We start from the raw sequence: 25,434 nt of genomic DNA on the forward strand, positions 1-25,434 counted from the left end.
CTAAATTTCCAAACTTTGACTGCCCTGCTGTCACTTCAATCGAGGCGCTCTTCGTTGAAAATAGACATTCGCTCCTAATTTACCCTTTTACCCTTTTACTAACCAATAAATAAATAAATTCACTTAAATCAATTTTATCTAAAATAAAAAATATTTTATTTGATATCTTATTATTCAAAGTTAAATTGTGGTCTTATTTATTTCATTATACTCAAAATCTAGAATTTAATTTTATATTTTAATTTAAAATATTTTATTTTTCAATGCTATTTAAAATGTAAAATTATGATTATCAAAATAGTATTTTTCATTATTTTAAAATTTCACATCATCTTAATAATTTTTAATAGTATCAATGATTTTAACTAATAATAATATGAAAAATAATTAAAATATATTAAAATATAGAAATTAAATCTTTAAATTAAAATACAAGACAAGCACTATTATTCAACTACTCCTAAATAATGTAAGTACTTTTTGGTACGAAATTAAAGATTCATAATCAAACAGTCAAATTATAAAGAGAAAAATATTTTTTTTGAAAATGTTATAAGCTTCTTCTTTTTTTAAATTTTAGTTTTAATTTTTTGGGAATATTTTTAATTTTATTTTATAATGAACTAAGAAACATAATAGTACATAAAAGTGGAGGACAAAAGTGTAAAACAAAGAAATGAGAAACAGATTTCTGTTGCAAAGAGATTTAATATTAATGACTTGGGATATTTAAATCTTAAAATATATGTGAAGCGTTCATACTATTTGTATATTTAAAATTTAATATTTGTATTTTAAAAAAATATTTTTAAAATTAAAAATCAGATTAAATTATTAACACAATTAAATTTTTATTAAATTTTATGGTATAATATTTTGAAATTGAAAAAATATTTAAAAATGACATTGCAATAGATTTAAATTTAACAAATAATTTTAATAGTATTAATAACTCTTAAAAATTATATCAACATTTTAATTAAAACAAAATATTTATGCTAATTAATTCACATTGTAAAAAAATTGAGATACTAAATTATTTCAAAGAGTTAAGTATATAGACTGAATCTTAAATTTAAATGTAAAATAGGAAAATGATCTTTATTATATAATCTAAAATTTAAATAGAGCATAAGAATTAAAATTGAAAATTTACCATTTTCTAGTACAGAAATGGAAAGTGAGTGGGTATTCCACATGTCAGCATGAGGAAGGTTCTTTGCACCTTCCTTCTATATATTTATATAGAGATGCATTTGTTGATAGGTTAAAATTGAGATTTCGTATTTATACTCTACAAAAGTTAAAATTTAATTATTTTATTTTTTAATTTAAAATTTTAATTCAATAATTATTGTTACTTTAATTTCAGTAAAAAATAATATATTTATTTTCTTTCAATTATATGCAATGTCATGTAAAAATAGTCTAATTAACATATCAAATCGAAAAATTTTGATAAAAATATTTAAAATATTAATAATAAAATTGATATTTTTAAATAAAAATAAAATAAGTTTTTTAAAATTTTAAATACAAAATTAAATTTTAAACTTTATTAACAACATATTTCGAGAATGTTAATAATAAAAAATAAAATTTTAATTGTTAACTAAAATAGAAAGTTTGGTTGGTTTAAGACTTTGACCAGTACACATTAGGCTCCATTTATTTTATTATAAATAATAATAATAATAATAATAATAATAAATATAAATAATATTGTTCTCATCTTCCGCCTACTTTTCTCTCTTTCCCTCAAAAATCTGTCACACTCTTTAAACGGCTTTTCCCATTAGCTTTCTTTGACTTGCAAAGGTGTTTTTTTTTTCTCTTCTTCAATCAATCAACCAAATACCCAAACAGGATTTCTGTGTTTTAGCTTTCACCGTTTTTGCGCCTTCTCGATTTCTCTCTCAAAAGTTTTGCTTGTATGACATGCTTTCATAAGGTTTGATTCTTTTCTTCTTATGTTGTTATTACTGCTGAAAATTCATTAATGATTTCAGATTGGGTTTTGCTTCAAAATTGTGTTTTTTTATACTTGATTTGTTTCTTCTGTTATTGATTAAATGTGTGTGCTATTAGCTCTGCTTTATGTTAAATCATGCATATCTGATTAGAGATTGGTAGATGTGATTTCTTTTCTTTTCTTTTCTTTTTTTCTTACGATTGGATTTTATTTTGGATCTGAGTTGAGTTTTTTTTTTACCAGATGCTGGTTTGAGGCATTTACAATTTTTGTTGTTACAAAAATATATGTTGATTTGTGGAACTTTGGATATTTTCTGGTAGATTAAGAAAGAGAATTTTCCCTTCAATTCTATGTACGATTAAATTGGGTTGTTTTCTTCTATATGATTGATGTTTGTTTTGTACTTGTGGAGCCATGTCAAAGGTTTAGTGATAAACATGCATTGGAAGGTTATAAATTAGTTTGTCAGCTTATGCACTGAATTATTTTAGTGTTTTAAGGAGTTTTCTGCCTTGATAAATTAGAGGGGTAATGTGTCACATTTAGTTAATGTAGTTGCCTTGACAAACTAGTTGGAATCGATGCCTCAGTCGAAGAATTGATGCACATATTGTGTTGAAGATATGGGGTTTAGATATCATTTCGATCGATAACCGCTTCATGTAAATCGTTCGGTAAATGAAGCTTTAAATTGTGTCATAAATGTTCCATGGTTCAAAATTTGTAGTCTAGGCACCAGGAATTTTGGATTCTGTTACTTTCGTTGGTGGATATGAGTTGTTTGTCTGATATGGTAAGACAATGAATTAATCGAATCCGTTTTTCGTTCTACTCGTACCCTGTTTGCAATAGGTATCTTATGCCTATTTAGTAGAATGATTTCTTTTCTCACTAACTTGAAACTTGTATTGATTTGTGTGCTTTCTTTTTTTTTTTTTCTTCTGGCAGAAACATACAAGATTTAGATATAGTTTCTGGAATTTGTATATAGGATGGGTTGTTTTGCTGTTTTGAAAAGTAAGAAGAAAAAGTCCGAGCAGTCAGTTTTTGTGAAACCTACTGCTCGCAAGGAGCAGATGCCCACCACACTGCCTGAGCCCCAAGTTCAGACCCGATCACTGCAATCTGCACCCCCGAGTTTTAAAACTAGAGTAAAACCTATTCAACCTAATAACAAGGCAACCAGCAATAGGACGCGCACATTATCTGCTCCATCAAGTCTCAACACCGCAGAGCAAGATGCGCTTGTGTCAGTTGAATTTGAAGAACAGGAAGAGTTAAAGAGTTACGTTGGAGTAGCAAAGGAACAGCGATCGCCAAGTCCACAACCGCTGCCGCTTCCATCCCCACGCAGTTCTGCGCTGAAGACAATGGGAAGCTTTAAAGCAGGGAATGTCACTGGCCCTCTTTTTGCCTCTGGACCACTGCCCCTGCCTCCCTCTGGAACACTACGGAACTTCTCTTATGAAGAAATTTCAGCTGCTTGCCATCATTTCTCTTCTGATCGATGCACATCCGAGGGTCTTTCTTCTGTTATGTATAAGGCTTCTTTTGGAGATGACTCATCAAGTTCAAAAAAGTTTGAAGCCACTGTTACTCGCCTTCATCCATCCACTCAGGTACAAGAAAATTTGTACTTATTCAAGTTTATGGTTTATGGCAGACTCTGCATATTGATTCGTGGTCTCCAATTTAAAGGAAGAAGGAAGTTGGTAATTTAGATTGGTTTGCATAATTTTCATGATCCTTCAATTCTCTGCTATATTAAACGAGAAACATTGTGTTATTGCCGGTCCTTTATGTTTTATTTTCCTATACATTCAATTTCGATACTTTGCTAATGGAATATGGTTAACACACCTGCCTCTCATATGTCTGCCAATAGTTGAAATTGAAACTATTGCTATCTGACTGCGATGGCAAAATGGATTTTATCAAGTGTGAATATTGTGCTCGTTATGCTGCAAAAATTAATGGCTACTTTTAAAATCTCAGTCTAACTTTTTCTTTCCTGTTTCCTTATAGGGTTTAAGGGATTTTATAAATGAAGTAAATACTCTTGCAGCATTGCAGCATCCAAACCTCTGTAAATTGCTTGGATTTCATGCGCGTGATAGTTCAGAACAAAGAATGTTGGTCTATGAGAGGCTGTTTCATGGAAGTTTAGATAGGCTTCTGTATGGGAGATCAGATGGACCACCACTTGATTGGAATACCCGAATGAAAATTGCTTTATGTTCTGCACAGGGTCTTACTTTCTTGCATGAGGAAGGACCATTTCAGGTAGTTCAAAATATCTATGTGCTTCTACGTATCGAGATAATAAAACTGAATGAGATCTTGTCATGTGCCCCTATGCTTGAACCTTGATCATGTGTAAATGGAGATGGCAATTCTCATAGAAATAAGTTCTGGCTTGCTTGACGTAGTCGTTTTGGGAATCTGCTTTTGTTTTCCCAATTACTGTTCTGGTTTTATGCATGCGTAATAATGGAACTTGTTCTATCATATGCAGGCAATGTACAATGAATTTTCAACTGCCAACATACAGATTGACAAAGATTTTAGTGCAAAGCTTTCAGGATATGGGTGTGTTGGTCATATCCTAGAGGCGGAAGAGATTGCTGCTAATTCATTCGTAAATCATCCTACCTCGAAAACACCATAAAAGTAACTTGTTTGGGTTATTTGTTGTTTATTATATCTCCATTGGTGCAGGCTGTGGCGAATCTGTCAGTAGAGACACTGGAGAGAGGATGGCTAACTCCAAAGAGCAATGTTTGGACTTTTGGAATTGTCCTACTTGAATTACTTACCGGCCGGAAGAACCTTGACACCCGTCATCCCAGGGAAGAGCGGAACCTAGTGAAGTGGAGTCGACCATTCCTAGCTGACGATTGTAGATTATCACTCATAATGGATCCTCAACTCAAAGGTCGTTTTCCTATGAAAGCTGCACGCACAGTAGCCGGCATCGCACAAAGATGTCTCCAAAAAGACCCATCAGAGAGGCCTACCATGAGAACCATAGTTGAGAGTCTCAGAATCATCCAAGACATGAAATATTCCTGTCGGTTTCCTCTCCAAGAGCCCGCTGCAATTGCAGGAAAACACATGTTAAGGTCTCCTAGTCTTAACGGGATCATCACCCCTGCTACTGCACCCAAGTTCGGTTTCTCACCGTCACCGCCATCAGGAATCCGGCTATCTGTTTCTCCTGCAAGAGCAGCTGCTTTGCCTTTGACGCTTCCACCGCGAGCTTGTTCCTCTACCCTCTCACTCGAGGAACTCGAAAGGCAAGAAAGTAGGCGATCATCATCATCGACAACCCTTAGAAGGGCTAGTGTGGAAGGATTTTGATTGTTTATAGTATGAACATTTTTTTTTCAATTTTTTTTCTCTTAAATTCAACACCAGCATATAGAATATAAAAGATGTGGTTCATCCACTCATCCCTCTATATTTAGATAATGAAATAGAGAGGATGCTGTTTTTTTGTAGATATGAATGCATAGCTTGATGTGAAAATGGGTCCATTATTTTCCTGAAATCCAGAATGCAATCATATATTTATATAAATATATACACAGTATATTATATGTTCATTTCATATTTGTGTCTAGACAGAATTAGCATCTTTTATGATTGTCCACTTTCTTTTCGCTTTTGAAAATTATTTATTTTATAATTTTATTTTATTATTATAACATTTTATATTATTTTGGATAATTTTAGATAAAAATTAAATAAAACAATTTAAATATTTTATTTTATTTATAGAAATAATTTATTACAAATATAATGTTTTTCTTTTAAAATCAACATTTTTAGCACAATCAGCTATTCATTTATCTTATTCGGCTTTTTTGTTTTCTGAAAATTTTATATTAAATAAATGTTAAATATGATTATCAAACATAGTTTAAAATAATATTGATTTGTTTTTCAAAATAAAAAATTCTAACACTTTTTCGAATTATAACTTCAGAGGCCAATAACTAAAGCCCAAAATATATACCCATCTATATATAATATAATATAGAGTACTTTTTTTTTTCATTTCACTGTTGCTCTGATCTACAGCTTCTATGGTTTTGTGGAAACCTTCATTCCTTGTAAGTACGCTCTGAATATGGTCTAAAATTTCCATTTGTTATTTTCCCAGCATGAAACTGCTTGCTGTAATTTTATTTATTTCATTTTTCTTCTATATCTTTAAGAATCCAGTCTTCTTTCACGTGTTCCCCATTTTCTTCTTGTTACTTCAACATCTTGATGATCTTTTATTGTCTTCTACGTTTGGCCAACTTCCAAGCCAAGAAAAAAGAAAGGGGAAAAATCAGATCAGTAAGATTAACACATATTTTCTTGTGCAAAGTTCTTTGTTCTTCCTCTATCCATGCATAGTTTTCTTGACCACCAATCAACTAGTTTCACCATTTTATATCATCTTTACATTAGTTAACACAAAATCTTGAATATGCTTATCGCCTTTGCCATATGAATGCTATATGTATTGGTTGGTCTATATGTATTGGTTGGTCTTGTCTTGCAGATTGTTGTAGCACATAGCAGATGGTAATGGCTACTAGGTGGAAGAAATACAGTAAGCGCAATACGTACTACTTCAGATATCGCCGACGTCTAATTTTGGAAATGTATAGGAAATACAGCCAACGCTATAAAGACTATTTACGTTACCAATTAAGGAAAACACTACATCTTGGAACTCGAAACGATTTCATCAGTTTCCGTATTCCCTCCTATGGTCGTTTCCCTAATCTGAAAGTCCTAAACCTCAAGCTCCATCTTACACTACCCAATAGCGTGTTTTTGAAGAGGTTATTTCGTAGCTGTCCATTGCTTGAAGACTTGTATATGGATATTACTTGTGTAGACAATTTTGACCAAACTTTCAGATTTTGTATACCAACTCTGATACTTTTGCAGTTGAAATTGAATGCTGATGAGTTTGACAGCTGCAGGCATAAAGAGTTCATCATCAACACCCCAAACCTTGAATCCCTTTCCATTACAGATCCCTCCTTATCTTGTTTTAGGATTCATGATATAGTACTCCCCTCACTAATTCAAGCCAATTTGTCCATTGGGAAGTCTAGTTACGTCCATGATTTTCAAGTTTCCAAGGACGAAGCTAGCCGAGTGATGGAAGCTCTCAAAGGAGTTAGAAACGCTATAGATCTAACTCTTCCGTTTGGTACTACTTCTGTATGTGTTTCTTCTTAATTTGCCTTACATGTGAATTTAACTAAACCCGAAACCTTAAACCTTTAAAACTATTTTGTTATTGTTGTTGGTTGAAGGCTCTCAGCTATTGTTTTGATGATGGTGATAATTTCCCAATATTCCCATGTTTGCTGGACCTTCAGTTGGGTATCGATTATTGCTTTGGATGGAAATTGTTACCCTACTTCTTGGAAAACTCACCTGTTTTGCGATACATTTCGTTGTATAGGGTAAGTAATTTTTTATATGTGTGTGTGTGTTTCAAGGTAAATGGGTATGGTTACATACATAATTTGTGGTATATGTAGGAAAGTGAGACGAAATATACTACAGCAATTGCTGAGGGGAAACATAAGGAAGCTGATGATACATATGGTTGGAAACCACCAAAGCAAGTACCAGAGTGTTTAATGGGCAGGCTTAAGAACATCGAGGTGAGGAATCTATGGAGAAGAAAAGCAGAATGCGAAGTGGTGAAGTATTTGTTGGAAAATGGGAAAGCATTGGCGAAGATGAGAATCAGTTTTGAAGAGGATGGTATTAGTGATGAGATAGATGAAGATACAATTGAAAACTTTCCAAGGGCTTCTGAAAGTATGATATTGAAGATTTCCGATTAATAAAACTTTTTACTTTTGGCTGAGAAAAAAGAAATTTCTGGGAGTATATACTGTAAAAGTGAAACGTGATGTGAAGGATGTATACATTTTGCTGCTTTTGTTTTGTTAATAATTTCCCATTGTTACATTTGTGATTCTAAGGGCTTTGAACCTCGATCCAGTGACATATGAATGTACATAGTATTAACTTCTTCATTTCTCATCCAGAAAATCTTCGACCTCTGCTTCTAGTAGACAGATTCCTGCACTAATAAACTGTTAAGTTCCGACCTCAAATCAAGCAACAGTTGGTCAGAAGGCTGCTGCCACCGAACATTATCCATGCGCTTCTTCAAACCACTAATCCTAGAAGCAGAATTACCAGGAAGATGCTTCAGCCACTCAAGCAACGGTATACTACAAGCCGTAATCTTATAAAGCACGCTCGCATTGATCAGTTAGCCCAAGTTCGGGTAATCACATCATCAAATCCCGTCTCCGGAAGCCATGTATTCTCAAAGCGGAAGCGCTGAACACGACAAACTGGGAGCAGCACAAGATTAAGCAATTTCCTATAAGGGAAAAGGTGGAACCAGCTGGGGCTTGCAAACGCCCTATCAAGCGTCTCTAAAACGAAACAATCCGAGCCCCGAACCCGTAAGCGGAATTTCAACCAAATCACAATTAGCAATACATTCTCCGAATCCCTCGTACCACCTTGGCGGATGCTCAGCACCACCCCACATATCTGTAATCGAAAGTAAATTATTGAAGTCGCAAATGCAAACCCGGGAACGAGTATTCAAAGAACGTAACAAATCCCAACTAGCACGCTTTCTAGATGCCTCAAGAAAACCAAAAAACCCTGTAAGCTTCCACTTAGCATCATTCAGGCCATCTACAAGCAAATCTATACTATTATTTTGGGTAACCTGTAACGGTGACCTTATCACTGGAGTTCCAGAAAACCAACTCTGTCAACGGAGACCAACCAATAAAAAAGAACCTTAAGTAATTTTTCTTTTTCAAATTATAACTATAGCCCAAATTATATATCTATCTATATCTAATATAAGTTTAGAGAGTAACGTTGCTCTGTTCTACTGCTTCGATAGTCTGGAAACGTTAATTTCTTGTAAGTATGCGCTGAATATAGTCTAAATTTTCCATTTGTTATTTTACTAACATGAAACTGCTTGCTATAATTTTATATCATCTTCACATTAGTTAAACAAAATCTTGAATATGCTTATTGCCTTTGCCATATGAATGCTATATATATTTGTTAGTCTTGTCTTGCAGATTGTTGTAGCACATAGCAAACAGAGCAAGTGGAAATGGCTAGGAGGAAGAAATACAGTAAGCGCAATACGTACTACCTCACATACAACCGACGTTTAATTTTGAAAATGTATAGGAAATACAACCATAGTTATAAAGACTGTTTACGTTACAAATGAAAGAAAATCCTACTTCTTGAAAACGACCTCATTTTCCATATTCCTTTCGGCGGATGTTTCCCTAACCTTAAAGTCCTCAACATCGTCCTCCATCTTACATTACTCAATGGTGTGTTTCTGAATAAGTTATTTCAAAGCTGTCCATTGCTTGAAAACTTGTCTAGATAATTTTGACCAATCTTTAAGATGTTGTATACCAACTCTGAAACATTTGGGGTTTGACTTCAATGTTGATTAGTTTAAGAGCTGTGGGCATAACGAGTTCATCATAAACACCCCAAACCTTGAATACCTTGCCATTAGAGATCCCTCCTTATCTTCTTTTAGGTTTCATGAAACACCCACCCTAAGTTTAGCCGACTTGTCCATTGGGAAAATTAATTACGTCCATGATTTTCAAGTGTAAATGCTATAACTTTATTTCTTATGTCTTGTACAACTTCTGTAAGTACTTATATTCGTCCTTCATGTGAATTCAACTAAATCCAACATCATAAACTCTTAAAATTATTTTTTTGTTATTGTTGGTTGAAGGCTCTCCTATTGTTTTGATGATGGTGATGGTTTCCCAACATTCCCAAATTTGGTGCACCTTGAGTTGGGTATTGATTATTCCTTTGGATGGAAATTGTTACCCCATTTCTTGGAAAACTCACATCTTTTGGAATGCATTGAGTTGGATAAGGTGAGTACTTTTTTTATGTGCGTGTTGTACGTTTAAGGAGGTAAATGGCAATGGGTACATATATAATTTGTGCCATGTATAGGAAAGTGAGGAGAACAATGAGAAAGGTGATGTGGTGGATGATTCATATGATTGGAACCAACCAAAGCAAGTGCCAGAGTGTTTAATGCACAAGCTTGAGGAAATCAAGGTGAGGAATCTATGGAGAAGAAAAGCAGATGGGGAGGTGGTGAAGTATCTGCTTGAAAATGGGAAAGCCTTGAAGAAGATAGAATATCAAATTTGATGAGGATAGTATTGGAGAAGAGATAGATGAAGAAACAATTTATAATTTTCCAATGCGTTCTGAAAAGTGCATATTGAAGGTTTGAGGTTTAAATTTCTAGTACTATATATAGTGGAGTTGAAGGATACTTTCGTTTTGTTAATAATTTTTCATAGTTACGATATTCATTACACGACTTTATATAATATAGAAAAATAAATATCTTAAATTGATAAATTTATCCGAAATTACAAATAACAATAAGGATTGGACTAAAATTTTAAATATAGAAACTAAATCTCAATTCTAAAATGTACAAGCACTAATGATACATTTTAAATCTTTTAAAATATCATCCTCGCATATTTTTATTTTAAGTTATAATAAGTTTTTATATTTACCAATAATGTTAGTTTAGGTTTAAAATTATCAATTTTGTAAATAAACTTACAAATGTTATATCATTAAATTGCATGCTTTCAAGATTGATTTAAAAAATAGTTTTATTAGTTATTTTTATTAATAATAAATATAATAATTATAAAAGAATAACAATGTAAAATGATAATGGTGGACCGTTGATAAGAAAATAGTATATCATTGATATCAGAATCCTTTATTAATTAACTCATAAATATTATATTATTAAATTTTATGTTTTTAAGATTGTAAATTTTTTATAATAAAATTATTAGTTATTTTAACTTTTTAAATATAAGGATTAAATCTTAAATTTTATTAAAAGACAGGGACTAACAGCAATTTTAACCTTTTTAAATTACAGAAGCCCAAAACATATGTTTGGGCAGCAGGAAAGAACAGGTTTTGCTTTTTAGCCCAAACCAATATAAAATAAAGAAAAGCAAAAAGCCCAATCCTTCCCTTTCCCTTATGCCTTATCTAAACAAAGAAACACTTCAATTTTCGGAGACATTTCCTCTTTTCTCAAGCTTTTTCCCAAATAGCCATGGCTATGGCGATGGCGGGAACTGCAACCTTCAGTATCTCATCAGCTACTTCAATCTTCCGGACTTCATCTTCACTTAAATTCTCTTCAAAACCAGTGCTTATTCCAATGCGTTTTTCTCCAAAAACCCAATCTCCTCCCAGAACTCTCCGTACATTTTCCACTTTACCCCCTTCATTTCCTATACATTTCTGAAACACCCTTTTTTATAATAATGTGTTTTAATTTGGTTTCAGGGATTTACGCTTTGACTAGTAACGATATCAAAGTGGGTACTAACCTTGAAGTTGACGGTGCTCCTTGGCGAATTTTGGGTACTTACTTTTTTTGTTTTTTCTAGTTGTTTCTACAATTTATTAATTCCTATTCTGTTTATATGCTTGGTTATTGAGTACGGAGTAGTGGGTATTTTAATTTGTATGAAATGTGGTTGATTATAGTTTTTTTCTGATATGAAATTCTGGTTCTTTGTAGAGTTTCTTCATGTGAAACCTGGAAAAGGGGCTGCATTTGTGAGGACCAAAATGCGCAATTATATCACTGGAAACACTGTGGAGAAAACGTTTCGAGCTGGAAGTACGGTAATATTCGATCTCTAATTCTAAATTGATGTATCGCTTAGCTGTCAGCCCTTATACATTGCTATTTCAGCTTACACTTTTAGTAGCTTTTAGAGGATAAAAGCTATGTTACTGAGACTCGGGTCTGAATGTATGATACAGGTATATATCCAATACGGGTATGGTTAGATTTTTCTAAGCTTTTCAATATATTTGGAGCATCCTTGTATATTTTATCCCCTTATTCATGTGTCGGTTATGGGCACTTAAAAGAAAAATGAAGAGTTCTAGCACCGTAGAATGAAAATAGGTTATGGAGTTTCTCATAGAGTTAGTTAAGTCATTTTAAAAATATTGGACTTGGAAGGATCCTTGTGTTTGCCAGTATCTTATATACTGCTGCCATTTCTCCTTTGTTTGATTTGAATACAAAGCCTTTATGAATACTTGTAGTTTTTTCTTCTGTTCATGCCTATGCACTTGTTTTTACAGATTGAGGAGGCAAACGTTTTCAAGGAATCGAAGCAGTTCACATACAAAGATGGTTCCCAGTTTGTCTTCATGGACCTGGTAATTTCCACTATAACCATATGCCTGTTAGATAGATAATATTAATTCAATTCCAGAGCTGTGCCTTTTTTACCCATCAAATGAAAATTTAAAGCAATGCCATATAGTTCATGCAGTAACTTGTAATCTTCTGCAAAATCAGGCTTATAATGATGTTTTAATTTCTTACAGAACACATTCGAAGAATCCCGTCTAAATGAGGCAGATGTAGGTGACAAGACGAAGTGGTTGAAAGAGGGAATGGACTGCAATTTGCTCTTCTGGAACGGAAAGGTTTACATATATATGCACACACGTATAGTTCCTCTGTTACATAGCAGACATCTGCATTGTATGTATACTTAACGTCTTATGAGTACCGTATGCCTGTATATGTGCAGATTGTTGTATCTGGTAATTAGCAGCAAAGATTAGCATAACATATTACTGTAAATTATGCTAATCTGTCTACTGTCTACACTTTGTTGTAGATTATTGATTTTGAGCTCCCCATCACGGTTCAGCTTACTGTGGTCGACGTCGATCCAGGTCTCAAAGGTGACACTGCTTCAGGTAATGTAATATGCTTCCTTATTGGTCTAATATGTTCATGGTCCTTCATGTTACTTGAACTTTTCATTTTTCTTGAAGTATTCATGTCTGGCATTTTTGTCCGACACATAGATGACTTTGGGTTTTGTTTGACATTATCTAACAATCTCGAGACAGGTGGATCGAAGCCTGCAACTGTTGATACAGGCGCAGTGGTTAATGTTCCGCTATTCGTAAACATTGGTGATGAAATATTGGTGGATACAAGAACTGGGCAATATATGAGCCGTGCATAAGTTTTTGGCTTCGAGAATTGCTATAATTGCCTTTTTTTTTCTTTAGTGTATTTCTTTATGTAAATTAAGATTAGACAACGCCAGATTGTTGTACCCTAAAAATTTTATTTGAGGAATTTGCACCAAGCCCTACCCTAGTGGATTGGTGAGAGGTTGCGGCCATTTCAAATATTATATGGTTTTATATTCTGTGCATCATTTTGATTTTTTTTTTTTTTATGGATTTTTAGTTGTTATCTGAGTGTGGTTTTACAAAGTGACAATTTTATTACACAATTCTTTACCCACTGAATTTATATTACTAATTGTTTTGGTTATAAGAAGAGGTGATCATGGCCAGGTTTGGGTTGAGTCTCAATAGAATTTTAAGTCCTTTTTAGGTTTAGGTTTGGGTTTGGTTCGGCCTGAAAAATGATTTAAAATTTTACTCAAGTCCAGGTGAGATAAAAATGTTAAAATTCGAGTTTGGTTTGGTCCGGTCAGCTTGTATTAATATTTTTTATATTAAAATTTTTATATAAAAATAAATTTAAAAAATATAATACATTAAATACACTAGAAACATTAAAATAAATGTTCTCAACAAATTGAAATTAAATTTAAAAAATTTATTTATATTTAAATAACACTAGGATAGGTGCAACTTGGCAAGTACATATCTCTAAAAGAGTAGCAAAATTAATAATAAAATAAGAGTTATACAATATCCAACAGATAACAATAAAGTAGTAGTAATATAATAGCGAAACGACACCAAAATAGTGACAAAACAATAGCAAAAAGCAGCAGATTTGTAAAAACTTACCATTGGCTCGGCTTGTTTAGAAAATGGGTCTCGTTTTTGCTCAAGCTTATTTTTCGAGCCTATATTTTTATTCAAATCCTCCTACTTTTCATGTGGACCTTCAGACCGGACTGGATGACCCGGTCCATAATTAGGTCTAGTTAAGTAGAATTAAGTATGCTTAATATTAGAAAATTTTGGTTTTTGAATAGTTATTTAATAGTTTTACTTTTACTAGCATGATATTCTATATTATTTTAGATAGAATTTGGATAAAAATGAAAAATAATATTTATTTTCTTTTCTATTTAATAATAGAGGTGAGGGAATAAGTGTCATACGATCTCGTGCCAAATACAAAGCTTTAACCATTTTTTTATATACGTATCGCAACCGACTGAAATTATTATTATTATTATTACTACACATAAACTTAATGATAAAAGGTAACTTAATGGTCATCGGTAAACATTGTTATGCTTTGTTATTCAGTGCCGAGTATTGTGCAAATCTTGGAATCCATGTGGTCTGCATCAACAAACGAAAATCACCTCACACTCTAAAACCTTTAATCTAAGGGAAAATAAATACCGAAGCAGCGATCTTACCAGGATTTTGTATTTGTAATAGGCATATCCAGCAGCTCCAGCAACACCTAGTCCGAGAATTATTGCCCAAACGACGATCTCACCAGGATTACATCTTTGTAAACTAAGTTTCTTCCTCATCGAGGAAATATATTTGCTTTCACAATACGTATAACCACTGTCTCTATTTTGTAAACTAGGTTTCTTTCTTGTCAAGTAAACATGTTTACTTTCGCAATGCGTATAACCGTCTCCGTAATACTTCACACCGTTAACAACGGGGCACTCGCATACTCGTCCACGGATGGTATCCTAAAAGCAAAAAAGGTATTAGCAAATAGGTTAAATTGAACATATAGTCGATGTAACAAGAAGTTGCCTACAAGGAACATACTCTGCATGCAGTAATGTTAGCAATGTTGTCCTCCCAGCACCCACCGTTGTTTTCCAAGCACCGATTGGTTTCTATATCCGATAAGACTATTCATTTACAATACAAGTTCATCATTGTCTATATAAGTGACCACAAGAAGAAAATGCTCGTAAATCGAGTGCAATAGATGATAACCTTCACTTAAACAAATCGCTTGCTCTGTGGCATCTTGAAAACCTGCACAAATTGCCTTGAGAACAGCTCCTTTCTCCAACTTCCCTAAATCCATCAGAAAAAGGCACCGGTTATGCAAGGTAATTCAGGCAATCATGTAGCCGACAACGATGAAAGTAAATTTGTATTTGAACCTCGATACTGTCTGTTATTTATCATTAGAGTTGGCAACATAGTAACATCTCCACGGTAGCCTTCCCCAATCTGAAACCGAAATAACAGCCTGTCAGACTCTCAATGCCAAGGTATAAACAAAGATGGTATAAAATTTAAAAAATAACATGACCTGTGCTTTTTGTTCAGCTTCAAGAATCGGATTCTGTGCATCAGCCTCGATGTCTCCAATACAGTCGTCGATTTTAGTAACATCAATACCTACAAATTAAGAAGAAATAAAAAGCAATTGAAGTGTACAAGTACAGCTAGTACATTTTTACAGTTCATTATGCATAAAGATGTAACCTACCGAGAGATCGGATAACTTTATCTGCACACTCTTTAGTGTACTTGTCTATCCACTTGCAGCGGATCGCAAAGTCTGTAACGTAATCCCACCAAAGCCATGGCTTTCCACTTTCATTTGCAACTTTGAAAAGGCAAGCTTGCCGAAGATTTTGAATGACAATATCTTTACCGTCATATCCTCTGTTAGGATAATGCTTGAGATCCGGAGCACAGTACCTCCCATGATTGATGCATTGCGTTTTGCACTGTTTGGTCAAAATAAAAGATGCAGGGCAATACCAAGTCATATAATGTGGGGTGAAACGAGTGTACCCTTTCTGCTCAAGTATTTGAGCAGCTCCCTTGAAGTTGTTGATGAATTCGAGCTGGCTGTCACATGTTGGCCCACACTCATAGTCGCCGTTGGTCCAAAACTCGTACTCAACCAGCTCGTCAGGACGTAGAAGAGACTCCCTCCAGTGAAGGTTTATATCAACATGGTCCCCATTACTAAGGGCCTCCTTGATTCTGTCACCTAGTGATTTAGTAATGAGAGCTGATGGAATGGCGATGTCCTGCACGTATTCGGCAAAAGCAGGCGTTTCTTCAGGGGTATTCAGGGTTATCAAGGGCTCATTACGGTCATCGGCGATGAGAATGGCAGCAGCTCCAGCTTGCTGAGCACTCAGTGCCTTCAAGGCGAAGAAGCAATCTACCACAACAGCAACATTATGATATTAAGCAGGCGCAGTTAAAGCAAGTTGAGAAAATAAAAAACTAGCCCGTTGACATTTTTGAGTCCCTAGTCAAAATAATAAAATGGAGTTTTAAGTTTATTAAAAGTTGATAAAAAAAAAAATTGAGAGCTCAAAAGCTAAAAAAAATAATAATTTTTGGTAACTTTTTTTTTACTTTTAAAAGTTAAAAAAAAAATTGAGACACTTAAAAATCGAAAAATAATATTTTGAACCCCTTTTAACCTTGAGCCTTAAGCAGCCGCACCTCCAGACGACCCCCAGAGTCGGGCCGGGCTAGGCTGAGTCTGGCAAAGACCTAATACTAGTTTAAATCCACACAGAAGGCAATGGCAATACTAAATTTAACAAATGCCAACTCCCAACATAGCTTATATAAGTATAATGTAGTCACATATTTAAAAACAATGTAAATTGGTGGTGACATTGCTGAAAAGAAAAATTACAAACTCTAAACATAAATTGTAAAATGGATATAAAATATATTAAAAATTTTGAACGGAGAGAGTTAGTTTTGAATTGAGTTAATTAGGATTTGAAAAATTTTAAATATTTTAGATTAGGATTGTTTTGAAGTTTGGCTCATTTAAGTACAAATTATTTGAATTTGTAATGGAGTTATTTCAAGTAAGGATCATTTTGGATTTTATCATTTGAATCTTTAAATTAAAGTTAGAGGTGTTTTAGTTTTTAATTTTTGTGGTTAAATTAATATTAGAGTTAATTAGATTGAGATTTCAAATTTAGATTAAAAAATGACTGGTCTAAAATTTATATTTAATGCAAGATCAAACATTATGTAGTAGATAATGTTGAGCTGCTGAAAATGAAATTTTATTTTCAACAAATATAAATTCCAACTATTAATGATTAGTAGCTTGAGTTGTAAACAGTTCAATGTTTCTTAAGTAAAGTATCAATTTAAGTCTTACGAGATATAAAAACAATACTCCATTTAGAGTTTTGATTTGGCTTGACTTCGTATTTATTTAGATTTAATGTAATTGTAGTACATAAATATTAGAATGATACATTCACAAAATGGGTAAAGATATATTTATAAAAATCATGTAAAATAAATGATATTTTAGTTGAAATGATAAATTTGAGGAGTTAAAAACTATAATGTCTAAAGTTCAAACTCACTTGGTATGGATTTTGTTTTAAATTTATGTAAGTATTTTTAATTATTTTTCGATCGCATTGATATTCAGTTAAGTAGTGTTGAGGGTGAGTATCTATTTTGGAGTATCTCATTATTTCAACAATGAAAATATTATTCTCGGGATATTTATGTTTGATTTTTGTCTCTTTACTATAAAAAAATTTCAAAAAGATTCAGACAGTTTCGACGGAAAGCATCTACATCTAAAAAAAAATTATCATATAACTTTGATGGGTTCAAAAGATAGAATTGAAAGAAACAGACCTCCACGATCAAGAAGGAGAACAACGGGAAGTGCACCAAGCCTTGATTTGAAGGACATGCCAAATTGATCAAAGTTGATGCATCCACGTTTGTTTGCTTCAGGATAAACAACCCTACCCACCAAGGTTCCACCGTGCTTAGGAACCCCAAAACTCCCAATCGCACTATCATAAACCCCTACGATTGACTCCCCCGACGATGTCACTTTCAAACTGTTCTTCTCCACCACAAAACTGCCCAAACAATTCCCCCATAACAACATGCATACCCAAATTAATACCCTAAGCTTCTCTCTCATCTTTCCTTCAAAAACAAAATTTGCTCAAAGATTACCAAATCTTACAATCAATAACTTAGCATAACAGTGATCAACTTTTTTAAGATCCCAGAGAGGACAAAAATGGAGTCTGAAGAGGGTTCCAAAGTATCTGTTTTTTTTTTTTTTTTGATAAATCCAATGTTTGAGCTTTGGCATATAATGTTATCGATTTATCATACATGACGAGAACAACAAAGTCTTCTTCAGTAATTAATTAGCGACGACGAGTCTTGTGTCGTTTAAGGAATCACTCAAAATGCATGCATTTTTTTTCTTATTTTTCATTGCTCGGTCTTAGAGCAGGTGGCACCCAAAATTACGACATCCATTATCGAAATTTACAGGTTAAAGTACCTCAGAAGTCCCTGTTTTATTAGTACAGGATGAAATTTGTTCTTCTATTATTAAAAAGATTAATTTAATCTTTATACTGTTAAGAAGAATTAAATAAGTTTAAATGGTAACAATTTAACATTTATTGTATAAAAATATCTTAAAATTTATATTTTTCAATTACTGTTTAATTTCAAACAAAAAGATTTCATTTATAAAACCATAAAAATTCAAATGTATTTACGCTGTTAAATAGTAAATGTATTTATAAAGATACCAATGTTTTTGTAATCAAATTCATTAGGTCACTGATTTTTGGTATGATCGGTTGGTCAAATTTGATTAAATAAATTATTAAAAATCATAAAAAATTATATTGAAAATAAAAAATTTTGATTCAACCAATTTGTACCAGTTCAACATCTTTCATCAAAACAATGTATTGATCGGTTCTCAATCCAATTCCAATAACCTTGGAGCACACATCATATATTTATCCTCAAATTAGTAATAAAAATAACTATTTGAATAAAAAATTAAAGAGTAAAATAATCACATAAGTGCTATTATTTTTTTCAAATCTATACTCTATTTGAATTTAGAGTTCTATAAAAAATTTATATCATTGTTTAAATAGTCAATAAAAAGAAAAAACGGTTGTTAATTATTTTACTTTAATCAGGCGGGAAAATTGATAAATCTATGGTTTAAAAATATTCATTTTGATCTAAAAGTTGATAATATTTTGATTATCGTGATTCTCATTATAAAAGTTCATATAATACTTGCTATTTTTTAGTGATAACAGTTTAATTTTTTAGTTGTTTTGAGGCTACTAAATTCAAGCAAGTATGTTCGTAAATATTATTATTTAATATTTATGAGTCAAATATGGTTTTAAAAAGGTTTTTTATTTGGTAATTCATATTTTATAATGATTTATTAGGTTCGAGTGGTAATACCCTTGGTCAAGTGATTTTAGAAAGTAGGGTATCGGGACCTCATTTCTATAAATTGAGCCGTAATTATTTTTATAAATATTTATGGAGTGTCATTTAGGTGCTATTAAAGTTTCGTTGAAAAATTTTAATGTTTCGATAGTTAATTAATTAAAAGGACTAAATTAAAAAGTGCAAACTTATTAATTATAATAATTAAGTGATTAAATGGGTTGATTAATAAATAAGAAATGACTTAAGAAACAAATATACCTAAATTAAGATGGTGGGACGGCATGTTAAAGTAAAATAATAAAATAAAATGATTGAATCACAAAATCCTAATTTACTTGAAATTAAAATAAAACAAATTGGAATTTGAAAGTTATCTATGCATTCTTCTTTTATTTCCGGCCTAAACCACCATAGGAGGAAGCTTTAAGCTGGTTCTTCGTTTTTTATTTTGTTAAAAATTTTAGAAGTTACCATTTATAACTATTAGATTTTCTTTTTATGAATAACATGGTTTTGGGGCTTTAATTGTATTGTATGATGATTTTGTAAAGTGATTTTGTTAAATATTGATTTTAGGATTAAATTGTGAAAATGAAAAAATATTAGGGTTTGATAATGAATTTTGAGTTTATTAGGGGTTGTACGAGGGCCTAGAATATTTGGGTAGATTATTGATTGGAGAAAGTTAGTTAATTTGATAGATTAACTAATTAAGGGATTAAATTACAAAAATTGTAAAAATTTAGGTAATTGCATAAATTCAAAAATAAAAGATTATTCATTGTAAAATGAATTGGAAATGAAATATAGGCTAATAAATGAATAATTTTATATTCTAGATCAAGATCCTATAGATACTCGTAAAAAAGAAAAAATAGCAAAATAGTCCCTGAACTTCTGCAATTACTACAATTCAGTCCAGATAAATTCGTACAGTTAAAATTTTCATTTGTATAATTTGATGATTAGTATTATGCATATATTTTTTTGTTGGAAATGAATTTTGTTTGAATTATAATATTGAATTGGATATTCGATTTGAATTGAACGGAGATTTGAGTACATTTGTAATTTGGTGTATGATGGTATTGGAGGGAGATATCGGCATTATTCCCAAGTAAACCGGGGTTCAGTATTTTTTGCAAACTCTCATGTTTTACTTTCTGTTGGCATAATTGGGTGGATAAGCTCTTACGAGCTTCTGTTCAACTTTCAAGCTTCTGTTAGTGTATTTGGGAGGACCAGCTCTTATGAGCTTCTGTTGACGATGTACTCTTATCCGTAAATCTTTCTTTGAATGGAAAAATCCCAGTAAAGTGATTTATTTAATGAATTTGAAAAACTTGTTATTTATTATTGTACTGATTTTAAATAAGGATGTATTTATCGATTGAAATTGTGAATGACAGGGAATTGTCATGGAAAAATTTTATTATTTGATTTAATATAGTTAGTTTGGTAAAATTTTTGTTTAACTCATCGAACTTACTAAGTTTCATTAAGCTTATTTGTATTGTTTAATGTCATTGTAAATTTTCAGAGGTTGGACGATCGGATCAACACTCAAGTCACACAATCCAGCTTATCTCGGTAATTTTTGAAATGTTAAATACGGTTTATATGGCATGTATAGGCTTTTATACGGTCTTGGTCAAAGTTTGATTTATGTAAATATTATGAATAATATTTTGTTTAAATAACCAACTTATATATTGGTATGAGAATAACGTATCATTGTAATGTTAGTATGAGTGATATGTGTATGTATGTATTTGAATTGTAGTGAATTTTGGTAACTTTGTTAGGTAAATTAATTAGGTAAGTTTGAATACTTGGTTGACATGTTTTTAAGTTGTCATTTGAGGTGCCTAAGGGCATATTGGTTATATGCGATGATAATACATGTTTTAGACTTGATTTTAGTTTGTTTTAAATGCTTTGTTATGGCTTATTGATGTGCAATATGTTGAATCTAGGTTGGTGTCAAATTGAGTGAGAAATGTGGCTTGGAAAATGACCTATTTTCGTCCACACGGTCGTATTTCCCCTAAATTTTCTTAAGAATGCAAGTCAGTATGCTCACACGGCTTAGCACATGGGCGTGTAACTTGGCTATGTGACCCAAGTCAGAGAGTTATACGAGCACAGGCACGGGCTGAGACACAGCTGTGTCTCCATATTTCTAATGCCCACACAGCCTGAGACACAAGCATGTCTCCTGACCATGTAAGTCACATGGCCTGGCCACACGGCCGTGTGAATCCTGCAACTTTGAAATTCAAATCTTAAAACAACATTATTAGGATGAATAAAAATAACCTTATGGACCATGTAAAATTACGGTGCAATTCAAAAGAAAATAATTTCTATGCTTAAAATTGAAAACCGCAACGGTCATATTTTCTCTATTCATATAATATAAAATATATTTATATTTATATTTTTTACAATTAAATTAAAATAATTTTTATAATTTTATTTGAATTTTATCCGTAAAAATTATTTAAATTATCTTATTTAAAATTGATCAAATCAAATTAGGTAAACTGCTTATCTCGTTGATAAGCCTATAAATATATAGGTTGTAAATAATAAAAGTGTCATAATATACCTAATTTATTTTATATGTAATTTAAATATACATATCTATGTATCTATACATAAGGCTGTAAATTTATATGAAATTGTATATGTATGTATGAAATATTTATTATAAAATATATCCGGTATATATTAGCAAAAATACAGCTTAAAATAAAAGAGATATAGAGAGGCTAACAAAGGAGGTCCAGAAAAAAGCCCAAGTGAAGGAAACGAAACAAGCTTGACAGGACTTATGTACGAGTACGATCGGTGATCACACATCACATGCCGTCCATTCCATTGTGGTCATTGATAATTTCTTTTGATTAAATTCTGATCGTTGATCATCGATGAATAATAACAACAACGTTTCATCCGTATGTGGTTCTATTACCAAAACCCCCCTCCCTTATCCATATATTTACTATTCGATCCAAAATAAAGCCTCTCTTTTCTTTTCTCTTTTTTCTTCCTTCTCTCGCTCTCTCGTCAAAAAACATCCCTTATAAAATCCTCTAGATCTCTTTTTACCTTTGATTAACTCTAGGTTATTCCGCTTTGCCCTAAATGGAGAGGGAGCTGCTGCATTTGTTCGACGCCGCCAAAAAATCCGCCGATTTGGCCGCCTCCGACGTCGTTTCCTCCAACGCCCCCGAAGTTTCCAGATGCGTTGACGCCTTGAATCAGCTTAAAGATTTCCCCGTCACTTATGACACTCTTGTTTCTACACAGGTTTCTCACTTTCATCCCCCTATTAATATACATCTTTTAATTCCGATGGATTAGTAATCTCTTATATATATCTTTAGATAAATAGGTAGATAGATTTTAATTTGTCTCTAGGTTAAATTTCTTGAGTGAAGTTAGGAGGAAAAATATATTCCTTTTTATGAAATATTTTTTTATCCGGTTGGTTGAGAAATTAACCTTTATCTTTTCTTTAGGCGGAAGCAATGAATACACACACACACACACACACACACACACACACACACACACACACACACACACACACACACATAATAGATAAATGGATAAATTTAGTGATTATTAATTCTAAATGGTAGCAGTGGAGATTACAAACTTCAGAGGAAATTATTTCGATTCGCATGTCTTGCGGTTTAAATAATCTGAAGTGAGGCAATGCTGCCTTTTAGGTTTTTAGGACAGTTAAATTGCACTGCATCTAGTGCTAAATATAGGAAGACCTAAATGTATGATGTTTTTGTCAAAGACTCCCCTGTTTTTTCCAAACTGGAAGGAATGATAGAGAGCTGGTTATTTGGAAAGTTAGGAGAAACAGAACGTAGGAAACATATACATACAGATAGATATATCTTAGACCTTCCTCATTTACCCTACCCCTAATTTGTTTGTGTTTGGTTGGTGGGTAATATTCAACCATCCATCCACCTATCACATTTTGTTTTTTTATCACTTTTCTTTCTTACAAAGCAAGTTAAAAGTGTTTCTCTCCTTCATTTCCCATCCACATATTTAGCATCTCATTTTCTTCCCAATCAAGCATGTTAAAAGCTTTTTGTACTTTGTAATTTTTTAAATTATTCATGAATTAGAGCAGCTGTGTTATTTAATTTATTTTGTATATGTAGAGTTATCATGAAAAAAATTGTATTCTGTCTCACGCTAACATGAAAAAGGCAATTTTGGTACATGAACAAGCCATAAGATTCCCAACTATTACAACTATTATTGCTGGTAGTTGTAGTTTAGTTATAACTTCTTGAAGATGTTGGTCAATGGCACTGAAGATTATCATTGTATTTATAGTAAAAACTGGTGACAGCTTTAGAATAACGGGGGCATATTTCAATCTGTTAGTAGGTCTTACCCGAGTCATTATCATCTGCTGCTGCTCATGTTGTTTCGTCTCTAGTTTTATTTATGTTGATGAATATGCACATTTCAAAAACAACAACTGAATTCCTTGCATATTACACAGGTTGGAAAAAAGCTGCGACCTCTCACAAAGCATCCTAGAGAGAAAATCAAGACTGTGGCTTCTGACTTGCTTGAGTTGTGGAAGAAAATTGTTATTGAGGAGACTACCAAGAGTAAGAAAAATGGCACCACTAGTGCTGTCAAGGTTGAGAAACTTCCTAAGCCAAGTGCTGTAAAGTCTGAAAAACTCTACAATACAGAATCTGTGAAGGTTGAGAGATCTAAAGGTGATTCGGTAAAACCCATCAAAGTTGAAAAAAAGGAATCAAATGGAGATACTGTAATGGTTGACAAGAGAGACCGAGGAGATACTGGGAAGATTGAAACAATTTATAAGGATGAGAGACAAGCACCAAATGTCAAGAAACAATATCAGCCGCCCGCTGGTCCTCCGAAGTTGACATCATTGGTCAAATGTAATGATCCTCTGCGTGACAAATTCCGTGAGATTCTTGTAGAGGCCTTGTCTAAAGTTCCCAGTGAGGCTGATGAAGACTTGCTGGATCAAGTGAATGCTTGTGACCCTATCCGGGTTGCTGTATCTGTTGAATCTGTGATGTTTGAGAAGATGGGTAAATCAAATGGCGCCCAGAAATTTAAGTACAGATCTATAATGTTCAACATCAAGGATCCAAAGAATCCAGATTTAAGGAGGAAGGTTCTTCTGGGCGATGTGAAACCTGAAAGGCTTATAACTATGACCCCAGAGGAAATGGCCAGTGATGAGAGGCAACGTGAAAATAAAGAAATTAAAGACAAAGCTCTGTTTGATTGTGAACGTGGTGGTGCACCAAAGGCCACGACAGATCAATTTAAGTGTGGGCGTTGTGGTCAACGCAAGACCACTTACTATCAAATGCAAACAAGGAGTGCAGATGAACCTATGACAACCTATGTAACATGCGTAAACTGCAACAACCATTGGAAATTCTGTTAGTTGGATCCTGAGATCTGTCAGTCAATGCGGTGAAGGTGTAAGGTTGATCATCTTGGAAGCTACATTCTGTTCATCTTTGTTTGTGGATTGAATTTTAAATAATAGTGTAATGTCATATTTATATGCTATATAGGGACTTCCTTAGGGATAACTAGGTGTTTGGGGGATGATTATGCCAAAATCATAACTCAGTTGTTACACATCTTAGGTGATTGCCATATCCTCCCATTGTTCCGGAAAACAGGAGACTTGTCTTCTTTGTATGTTTCTGGTTGTAGAAGGCATTCATGTGAACTACGTCTTTTTCATCATGACCCTTTTAGATGCATTCATGGTCATTCTAAAGGGTAAGGAGGATGCTAGTGGTAGAATTAGGCCGTCTTAATTTCTTAATGTACCAACGAACACTGCTATAAAGGCATGCCTTTGATTTTTCCAGTTGTTGTTAGTTTTGTATCATTCCCATGGTTTCTCCTCTACCATAATGTGATGGGATCTTCTTGATTACTTGTTACGATATGCCATTGTTTTGGAGGAAGAAGAAAATCTCTCTCTTATGTTCATATTTTACTTGAGAATATGATCT

General features: G+C 32.8%; 5 protein-coding genes across 5 annotated transcripts; 4 read left to right on the forward strand and 1 right to left on the reverse strand.

Annotated features, from left to right (window-relative positions):
• The first annotated feature begins 1,708 nt into the window (after positions 1-1,708).
• On the forward strand, positions 1,709-5,525 carry LOC108454107 (probable serine/threonine-protein kinase PBL1). The gene is made up of 5 exons (XM_017752433.2): positions 1,709-1,951; positions 2,924-3,594; positions 4,001-4,258; positions 4,491-4,613; positions 4,694-5,525. Exons 2-5 carry the CDS (start codon positions 2,968-2,970, stop codon positions 5,333-5,335), a joined length of 1,650 nt encoding a protein of 549 aa, XP_017607922.1. The 5' UTR covers positions 1,709-1,951; positions 2,924-2,967; the 3' UTR covers positions 5,336-5,525.
• A 1,430-nt stretch (positions 5,526-6,955) lies between these two features.
• LOC108456515 (F-box/FBD/LRR-repeat protein At3g52680-like) lies at positions 6,956-8,046 on the forward strand. Its single transcript, XM_017755074.2, has 3 exons — positions 6,956-7,204; positions 7,300-7,452; positions 7,531-8,046. The coding sequence occupies exons 1-3, from the start codon at positions 7,142-7,144 to the stop codon at positions 7,840-7,842; spliced, it is 528 nt and encodes a 175-aa protein (XP_017610563.1). The 5' UTR covers positions 6,956-7,141; the 3' UTR covers positions 7,843-8,046.
• Positions 8,047-11,117: 3,071 nt separating this feature from the next.
• On the forward strand, positions 11,118-13,324 carry LOC108454755 (uncharacterized). Its single transcript, XM_017753322.2, has 7 exons — positions 11,118-11,349; positions 11,435-11,512; positions 11,673-11,779; positions 12,251-12,328; positions 12,500-12,601; positions 12,799-12,880; positions 13,037-13,324. The coding sequence occupies exons 1-7, from the start codon at positions 11,199-11,201 to the stop codon at positions 13,153-13,155; spliced, it is 717 nt and encodes a 238-aa protein (XP_017608811.1). The 5' UTR covers positions 11,118-11,198; the 3' UTR covers positions 13,156-13,324.
• A 1,089-nt stretch (positions 13,325-14,413) lies between these two features.
• Positions 14,414-18,059, reverse strand: LOC108455001 (vacuolar-sorting receptor 1-like). Its single transcript, XM_017753631.1, has 8 exons — positions 17,762-18,059; positions 15,600-16,289; positions 15,420-15,508; positions 15,268-15,337; positions 15,095-15,178; positions 14,921-15,006; positions 14,548-14,838; positions 14,414-14,467 (listed from the first exon to the last, which is right to left on the reverse strand). The coding sequence occupies exons 1-8, from the start codon at positions 18,057-18,059 to the stop codon at positions 14,414-14,416; spliced, it is 1,662 nt and encodes a 553-aa protein (XP_017609120.1).
• A 4,333-nt stretch (positions 18,060-22,392) lies between these two features.
• Positions 22,393-25,286, forward strand: LOC108457171 (transcription elongation factor TFIIS-like). The gene is made up of 2 exons (XM_017756069.2): positions 22,393-22,681; positions 23,913-25,286. The coding sequence occupies exons 1-2, from the start codon at positions 22,517-22,519 to the stop codon at positions 24,846-24,848; spliced, it is 1,101 nt and encodes a 366-aa protein (XP_017611558.1). The 5' UTR covers positions 22,393-22,516; the 3' UTR covers positions 24,849-25,286.
• Positions 25,287-25,434: the final 148 nt, after the last annotated feature.

The sequence above is a fragment of the Gossypium arboreum genome, chromosome 9 (assembly GCF_025698485.1).
Source record: "Gossypium arboreum isolate Shixiya-1 chromosome 9, ASM2569848v2, whole genome shotgun sequence".
Classification (NCBI taxonomy): Eukaryota; Viridiplantae; Streptophyta; class Magnoliopsida; order Malvales; family Malvaceae; genus Gossypium; species Gossypium arboreum.

Excerpts from the sequence above, each read along its gene's own strand:
- LOC108454107 (XM_017752433.2), top strand. The coding sequence starts at position 2,968 with ATGGGTTGTTTTGCTGTTTTGAAAAGTAAGAAGAAAAAGTCCGAGCAG. Across the intron at positions 3,595-4,000 it reads GCCTTCATCCATCCACTCAG|GGTTTAAGGGATTTTATAAA; the intron begins GTACAAGAAAAT and ends GTTTCCTTATAG. Across the intron at positions 4,259-4,490 it reads ATGAGGAAGGACCATTTCAG|GCAATGTACAATGAATTTTC; the intron begins GTAGTTCAAAAT and ends TATCATATGCAG.
- LOC108455001 (XM_017753631.1), bottom strand. The coding sequence starts at position 18,059 with ATGAGAGAGAAGCTTAGGGTATTAATTTGGGTATGCATGTTGTTATGG. Across the intron at positions 16,290-17,761 it reads TCTCCTTCTTGATCGTGGAG|ATTGCTTCTTCGCCTTGAAG; the intron begins GTCTGTTTCTTT and ends CTGTTGTGGTAG. Across the intron at positions 14,468-14,547 it reads ATTACAAATACAAAATCCTG|ACCACATGGATTCCAAGATT; the intron begins GTAAGATCGCTG and ends TTGTTGATGCAG.
- LOC108454755 (XM_017753322.2), top strand. The coding sequence starts at position 11,199 with ATGGCTATGGCGATGGCGGGAACTGCAACCTTCAGTATCTCATCAGCT. Across the intron at positions 11,350-11,434 it reads ATCTCCTCCCAGAACTCTCC|GGATTTACGCTTTGACTAGT; the intron begins GTACATTTTCCA and ends ATTTGGTTTCAG. Across the intron at positions 11,780-12,250 it reads CGTTTCGAGCTGGAAGTACG|ATTGAGGAGGCAAACGTTTT; the intron begins GTAATATTCGAT and ends TTGTTTTTACAG.
- LOC108456515 (XM_017755074.2), top strand. The coding sequence starts at position 7,142 with ATGGAAGCTCTCAAAGGAGTTAGAAACGCTATAGATCTAACTCTTCCG. Across the intron at positions 7,205-7,299 it reads TTCCGTTTGGTACTACTTCT|GCTCTCAGCTATTGTTTTGA; the intron begins GTATGTGTTTCT and ends TGTTGGTTGAAG. Across the intron at positions 7,453-7,530 it reads GATACATTTCGTTGTATAGG|GAAAGTGAGACGAAATATAC; the intron begins GTAAGTAATTTT and ends TGGTATATGTAG.
- LOC108457171 (XM_017756069.2), top strand. The coding sequence starts at position 22,517 with ATGGAGAGGGAGCTGCTGCATTTGTTCGACGCCGCCAAAAAATCCGCC. Across the intron at positions 22,682-23,912 it reads ACACTCTTGTTTCTACACAG|GTTGGAAAAAAGCTGCGACC; the intron begins GTTTCTCACTTT and ends CATATTACACAG.